Below are 8537 nucleotides of genomic sequence, written 5' to 3' on the forward strand. Positions count from 1 at the left end.
GCTCAGTGCTTTGTGACCACCTAGAGGGGTGGGATAGGGAGGGTGGGAGGGAGATGCAAAAGGGAGGAGATATGGGGATATGTGTATACGTATAGCTGATTCACTTTGTTATAAAGCAGAAACTAACACACCATTGTAAAGCAATTATACTACAATAAAGATGTTAAAAAAAATCCAACATAAAAACAATAGGGTCCTAGATGAGAACCAAATAAAAAGAGTAAAAATGATACTAAAAACAATAATTTAGGGAAACTTCCCTGAAATAAAAAAGATTTGAAACTACATATTGAAATCCTCACATCTCTGAGAACATCAACCCAGAATAGATAACATCAAGATGTATTCTAGTAAAATTACTGCCAGAAGAAAATGAATGAATATACTTAAGAAGTAAAAGAAAAGAAAATGTTAGCCAAAGATTTTATCTTCTCAAAACTGACTTTCAAGTATAAAGTGCACAGTAATTAAAATGTAAGAACTAAGAGAATCTTTTTCATGAGTATTTTTTGAGGATTCTACTAGAGAATAAGCTTCAGACAACCAAAAAGAATAGAGAGCCACTGACAGAAACTGGCAGTGAGCATTAAATATGTAGTTACTTGTACAACTCATACTAAACGAGGGTTAAAAGGCAGAGAGTATATATGTTCTGAGTATGCAGATATAATACAACTACAAAAAATGGGGAAAGCATATGTAAAAAGTTAATATTTTTAGTAATCACACAGTGGTAGTGTTTGTCTTATTTTAGGATTGCTGTTTGTGTGTGTGTGTACTGTGTGATTAAAATAAATAATTACGGGATATTCTAATTCTATATCCCTGTATCCTTCAGAATCAGCATTCTTAGTTGGAAGAAAGGATGTATAAATGTAATATAGAAAAGCAGAAATTCTATAGCCCTGATTTTGAAAGTATCAGTATCAACTCATGAGGTATATTAGCTTTAAATACGCATGCGTGTGTGCTCACACACACATTTCCTAGCTCTGGCTACTGTAAGAGCCTAGAAAAATAATACCGACTTAGTAGTGATGAGCACCCTGATTGTGGTCCTGAAATACTATTTTCCACTTTTAAAAAAAAACAGTGTTTATGGAGAAAGAACTAGCTGGTTGCAGTTCCAGATCAAGAAATGTATGAGTCCAGAAACAATTTGACAGGTCAGATAGCAAGAAAGCTATCAAAAATTATTAGGCCTATGTCAAAAGAACTTGGAAACCACCCTGAAAGAAACTACTACCCTGAAAGACTACTGGCCAAAGATAAAACAATATGAGCTTCACTACAGATAATAATTCAACGAAGTAATATTTGAATTGGTTTAAATCTACAAGTTCATAACAATACTTTTCAAGTGAAACCAATTGGTCAAGTTTGAAGCATGACAGGAGATCAGTTCATTAAACTGGAAACTAGTAAATAAAAATTGGTGTTAAAAATTTTTTTTTAAATCAAGTGGAGAGACTCAAGCATTTATTCTGCTTTTCCTGTCTGAACTGTGGCAGGGTAACCAAATTGTCAATAAGGGAATCATCTCTTTATGAAAACATTCCAATTAATAAATGAAAGAGGAATGATATAATTAGAATATCACCATTTTGCAATCAAGCACCAATGAATTAATAGATCTGATCATTAAGAATCAAGGGCTGAAAAAAAAAAAAAAGAATCAAGGGCTGCTAATACTACAAAAAGACAGACAACCAGATGGAAGATCACAACACCATGTTTAGCCTTGCCAAAGGGATCAAACCTGAAACCGATCAAGTCTCGAGATTCACCTGTCAATATGCAGGAAATACACAGGAACTGCATTATGAGTAATCAATCAGCAAAATCCAGATGGTAGGAAATTATACAGCCTAAAAAGTCCAAGTTCCTGAACAAATACACTAAAGGAAAAGAAAAACAATGGAGGGGGAACCTACAGATTAAGAGATTTTAAAGATATATATAGGACTTCCCTGGTGGCGCAGTGGTTAAGAATCCGCCAGTCAATGCAGGGGACACAGGTTCAAGCCCTGGTCCGGGAAGATCCCACATGCCGCAGAGCAACTAAGCCCGTGCGCCGCAACTACTGAGCCTGCGCTCTAGAGCCCACGAGCCACAACTACTGAGCCCATGTGCCACAACTACTGAAGCCCATGTGCCTAGAGCCCATGCTCCACAACAAGAGAAGCCACCACAATGAGAGCCCACACACCACAACGAAGAGTAGCCCCCGTTCGCCGCAACTAGAGAAAGCCCGCGCGTCACAACGAAGACCCAACGCAGCCAAAATTTCAAAAAGGTTTTAATTAAAAATATATATATACTAAAAAGATATATAGAGATATATACATTGTTTTAATAGGGAAGACTGAACTATAGTGTCTAGGGATGTACACAACTATAAAGAAATGCAACAAAGTGACTACTCTTGAAGTCAGGATAGTGGTAACTTATGAAAGGGATAATGACCAGGACATGAAGGGTTTCTCAGGTTGCTAGTAAAGTTTTATTTCTTTCCTGGGCACAGATTAAAAGGACATTTGTTTTATAATAATTCATTAAGGCACACATTTGTATGTCTTTCTGTATCTGTTTTAATAATAAATTTTTAAATTAAAAAATGCACATGGGGGAGGAGGAAGGGTAAGCGGGGACGAAGTCAGAGTGGCATGGACATATACACACTACCAAATGTAATGGGAAGCAGCCACATAGCACAGGGAGATCAGCTCGGTGCCTTGTGACCACCTAGAGGGGTGGGATACGGAGGGGGGGTGGTGTGATGGGGGGGTGCGAGGGAGACGCAAGAGGGAGGGGATATGGGAATATACGTACACGTATAGCTGATTCACTTTGTTTTACAGTAGAAACGAACACAACAATGTAAAGCAATTATACTCCAATAAAGATGTTAAAAAAAATGCACATGATACAAAGTCCAAAATGAATAAAAGGGTATGCATTGAAAACTATGTCTCCTTCCCACACCTGATGCGAGACACCCCGGCTCCACTTTCTAGAGGCAACCAATCACGGATGCCACTTTCTTCTGCATCCTTTCCAGAGATTGAATGGATTATTTTTAAGGGATAAATACATGCTATAGCATTTTAAGACAAAGTAATTTTTACTGGTTGATTGATTTTTAAATTTTTATTGGAATATAGTTGATTTACAATGTTGTGTTACTTTCAGGTGTACAGCAAAGTGAATCTGTTATACATATACATATATCCACTCATTTTGAGATTCTTTTCCCATATAGGCCATTACAGAGTACTGAGTAGAGTTCCTTGTGCTATACAGTACGTCCTTATTAGTTATCTATTTTATATCTAGTAGTATGTATATGTCAATCACAATCTTCCAGTTTATCCCTTGACAAAGTAATTTTTCACATAAAAGCCATGATTATTACGTACCTCTTCAAAGAGACATAAAGCTGCCTCATAGAGTGAGCACAAGCCATCGGATGTTCTGGGTGGTTCCCTCCACTGACTCCGATCAGCAGATGAACCCTATAATTAAGACATTGTGGGATACAGTTAGGGAAGGAGAGAGACATGCATTAAAATTGCTTAAATAGTCCACAAAAACATCTGAGGAACTGTTTACATAATTATGTGCATTAAGATCAAATCCTAACATTAGGTCATGAAGCCAATTTTATGTGTGTTATAAAAGACATGGCTATAGAGTGAAGTCATAAATTAAGTACCAATCCCTCACTTATTACCTTATTAGTGATTTGTTCTAAGTGACAGAAGGTTTGACCTAAAAACACTAAAGGAGGCAGAATTTTGCCAACTACACACTCTTTGGGTGGCCAATATCCAATAAATGGGGTCCCAGCAAATATTCTACTCCCCTGGGGCTGCCTTGTCCACTTGCTCCAAGAATACAGTAGAATGCAGCCAGCTTAAGTGATGATCCTGACCAGAGCAGCAGTAAGTCTGTTCCTCCCTTCTTAGTTTCAGCACAACAAAGGTCCCACAAGTCAGTTCATGTAGCTACCTGACTATATTGGCAACAAAATATCTTTTTCTTAGCACAACTGAGGAATCATAGCTCCTCTCTGTGACTAACTGCCTACTCTCCACAATAGGGCCCAATGGCTATGACCAGAAATCATTCTTTCATTGAAAACTGATAAATCAGAGTGAACTTGACCTCCACTGTTCCCTCAAATTCCCATATCCTTAAATCTTTACATCACAAATGTCAAGTTCTTTCTCTGATTTATCCATCTTCTAATTGTAAAATTTTCATCTGTGGCTTTATTTCAAAGACTATTATATTGTAAAAATATTTAGATTCTAGATGATCACTGGGCAAACATACCACAGAAAAGTATATCCTCTACTGTGGAACAGAGGTTGGCCTAGATGCTCTGTAAGATCCCATCCAACTCTAAGATTATATGATTTTATCAATCAGACTATTTTAATTAACATGACTCCTAAGTAATGAAAGAAATGAATATGTTGGCTATTTAATTTATTGCTGGGTCATCAGGTGCTAAGCTACTGCTACCAAATCAATTTTTCTTTTTTATTGCTTAGGTGGTGCTTCTCGAATTTTAATGTGGACATAAGTTATCTGGAAATTTTGTTAAAATGCAGATTCCATCCGGAGCCTGTGCTCCGCAACAGGAGAGGCCACAACAATGAGAGGCCCGCGTACCACAGAAAAAAAGAAAAAAAAAATGCAGATTCCAATTCAGTAAATATAGGTGGGGGCCTGAGATTCTGTATTTCTAACAAGTTCCCAGGTGATGGCAATGCTGCTGTCTGAGGCTCACACTTCAAGCAGTAAGGCTTTCGAGAGCCACTTGCAGGTCTTGGAGTCATATCAGAAGCTGAGTGTTCAAAATTATCTAGTTCCTAGACACACAAGGTGTGGCTATACCAGCAAATACTTTGAGGCACAGCCTCTCCAAATTCCATAATTAGCTGCGTAGCACTTCTGGGAAAAACATAATTGTAATCTGTGGCTCCATTATTTAAAGGCCACCTCTACTGATCGCCAAACCAAAAGCAGATGAGAAACAACAGCAGCTTGCCATACCTTTCTAGGAGCTGGCACCAGGCCGGTAATAATTCCTTTTTTATGCCTTTCTACAGTATGAAGGAAAATGCTGAAAACAGCATAAGGTTTTCAGTGACAGACCTGAGTTTAAATCCATGTTCCATCACTTACTGGCAATGTGACTTAAGGGTAAGTTTGCTTATCCTTAGACAGGAATAATTCCTCTATTATTTAGGGCTGTTGGGAAGAATAACTGAAATTATGCATAAAACATGCTTAGCTTAGTTCTTAATACATACATAGTAAGAACTCAAAACTGTTATCAGTAATTACTATTTTGTATGATGTACATGGAGAAAGTAGAAAAAACACAGGGAGTCTTTAATAAACTCCTGCTAAATTTTAAAATACCAAACCAATTTTTTAAAAAATCCTTCAAACACTGTCTGCAGTGACTGTCACTGACTTCTGTTCTCCCCAAAAAGTCAATAGTTAAGGGTGAGACTAATCCAGCCCCAGTAAATTAGGATTAAAGATACCTTAAAAACCCATTCTGTATAGAATTCTTAATGTGTTTTGTAAATATACTGCACAATAGAAAAAGACGGCTATACCTAGGCATTTTTAAAGAAACTACATTTTGGAAATGTGTAACTTCATACACTGCTAACATACCACAGGAAGTTCAAAGGTCCAAAGATAAATGGGAAATTAAAATAACATAAATGTGTGGTTTCACAGGTCTTCATTGAATTACCTTTCTCTTATTTACCTACCATCGAAAATAATGTAATACCTTTTCGTTTTTTCCACATCTGTCTTTTTAAGAAAATCAGACAAGAACATTAAGACTTGATGGAGTATATTTCCTTACATTCTTGCTATCTGATTTTACCCTGCTTAAAACTGCTTCAGTGACTCCCCACTGCCTACAGAATCAAGCTCAAAACCCCATAGCATGGGATACCTGGCCCCACCCAGCTTGGCAGCCTCAGCTCATCCCATTCCAGCCCCAGCACCCAGGAGCCTGCTCTCCCACACCTCAGTCACTTTGAGAATACTAATCCTCTCACCTGAAAACTTCAGCTCCCTCACTCACATACCTCATGTCTGCAAGCAAACTCTTCTTACTTTTCAACTAAGCTTAGGCATCCTTCATTTTCTGCCCCTTCCCTTCTAGCCCTCCTCCTGTATCTCATCACCACCTCCCTGTGCAGACCTCTACTACAGCCCAGCATCATTAATGTGAAATGTCTGTGCATCTGTCTCTCCTTACACTGTGAGCTGGCTAACGGCATGGACGCTACAAAGCTTATTCATCATTTTAACCCATAGCCTAACAGTATCTGGCACACAGTAAACACCTAGTGGCATCAAAGGCCAAAGGTGTTTTTATTGGTGTTTATTTTTTTAGAATTCAGGGTTGTACAGTGACATTATTTCCCTACTCTTTATTTAAATGTAAGTTAATGAGTATCTTGCATGCTTGCACTCAAACAGAATTACTATGTGCATGGGTAGAGGAAGTTAAGAATCATACATGTAAATACAATTTAAGGATTGAACTCATTTTTGTTAGGCCTTCTACCAGGTACTCAATTGATGGTTATGCGTCTCTCCCTCTAACTTCTAGCTTGGGGATATGTTTTGTCCCAGCTGTTCAAGAGTAGAGAATCTTAAGACAGGGAAGATAAGGTCAGGATGGGATTCTTCCCCAGAATATATCCAGAATTCTAAGGAAAGCTATCCGGGGTACCCTCATCCCAAGAGAAAGTTACAATGTAGGGTAGAGCCTAGGAGGGTAAGGAGGGAGGCGGAGGCCCCTTCTGTCTAGGTGTATTTGACATTTTGCCCAGAAATGAAAGAGGCCAAGTAGAGAGAAAATTGGAAATCCAGCAATAAAATAAGTTTATTATATTTTACATCTACTTTAAGGTAGGCCTTCATGGGAAAAAAAGTCAATTTAACATAAACAGGGTTAAACTGCATATAGCTGTCAGAAAAAATATTGGCTTTGCAGACAATGGGTTGTAAGAATTAGTTAACACAGTGCCTGGCCCATCAGTGCTTAATCAGGAGTATACATAATACTTTCAGTTCTTTTGCCAAACAGATGTGTAAATTTAGGATAATTGCCACAGTTTCTTCATCCTTAAGATAAGGATAAATAATATCTACCTTACAGATCAACATGATTATTGAATAAGACACTGCTTATAAAAAGCACCTGGTAGGTAGTAGGCACTCAACGAAGGTTAGAGCTCTTCCTCCCTTATTCCAGGTACTGGGAAGCAGTAAGTAGAATCCAAAAAATGAATGGGATGGTTTACTATAGGTTAATTAAGTGAATATTAAAACACATTATATAGGTAGTAAATATATTTACTGTAAGATTTCTTAAAGTTATAGAGCCAATTTAAACTTACAGCCAAATATGCATACAAACCAATTTCCAACACGCTAAAAGACAATGGGCTAAACAGATACTGAGAAAAGCAATTTAGTTTCTTGGGGCACCCTCTTCCCACTAAGGAGCAATATTGCAGGATAAGGCCTTTGAGGGTAAGGTGGGGAAGAGGCTTCTGACTCAGGGTATTTAGCATTTTGGTTAAAAAGGAAACATACCATGGGCAAGCATACAATCATATAAGTAGACTGCACAATAATTAACATCTTTTCTTTGTAACAAAGGCAATGCAAAATAAATAGACTGTAAAATGAAGAATTAAGTAACTCCTCACAGAAATATTAACATGTGACCATGAATAGATTACATTATTTTAGGTCATCAAATGGCATCGCATATTTGAAAACGGTATAAATTTAGAGAATGTTACCAGAAAGTATTAAGAATTGGAAAATAAAATGAGAAAAACAGATATGCAAGTGAATAAGTTAAAATATTGAATAAGAAACCACAAGAGGCCTAATTGCCTTTCATAGCTGTTACTTGAAACCTTTCTTACTTAGATCACTGCATGTCTGGCTCTAGATTTCTACTTCAGGTAAAGATCATAGGGCCCCTGTCAACATTCCAGATTCTGAACAAAGCACGACATGTTTTTCTAGTCTAAATTTTATTTAACATTAAGGAATTCAAATTTTCATAGCTCTCATGATCTAAAATCTCCAAGTACTTGCTTACAATAAAATTATTTGTAATAAAATGACCCAATATTTACCATTCAGTTCACAAGTACAAAATGTAAGCCAGGTGAAAATTTAAATGCCCTGGTTTGAAAATAAATTCAATGTAATTGTTTTTTATGAAACATTCCTGTTAATCCAAGAGGTTTCCACTTTTATTTTTTGGGGGAGGGAGTCGTGAAACATACATACATAATTTACAAGTGGCATTTTTTTTTTTTTTTTTTTTTTTTTTTTGTGGTATGCAGGCCTCCCTCTGTCGTGGCCTCTCCCGCTGCAGCGCGCAGGCTCCGGACGCGCAGGCTCAGCGGCCATGGCTCACGGGCCCAGCCGCTCCGCGCCACGTGGGACCCTCCCCGACCGGG

At 37.7% G+C, this 8537-nt stretch overlaps 1 protein-coding gene across 1 annotated transcript in view; it reads right to left on the reverse strand.

Annotated features, from left to right (window-relative positions):
* Positions 1 to 8537, reverse strand: part of HERC1 (HECT and RLD domain containing E3 ubiquitin protein ligase family member 1) — a 212402-nt gene that overhangs the window by 159966 nt on the left and 43899 nt on the right. The window contains exon 3 of the mRNA XM_028494914.2: positions 3420 to 3515. Within this exon, the coding sequence (XP_028350715.1) occupies positions 3420 to 3515 (96 nt within the window). The remainder of the gene's footprint in view (positions 1 to 3419; positions 3516 to 8537) is intronic.

This window comes from Physeter macrocephalus, chromosome 11, assembly GCF_002837175.3.
Source record: "Physeter macrocephalus isolate SW-GA chromosome 11, ASM283717v5, whole genome shotgun sequence".
NCBI classification, from domain to species: Eukaryota; Metazoa; Chordata; class Mammalia; order Artiodactyla; family Physeteridae; genus Physeter; species Physeter macrocephalus.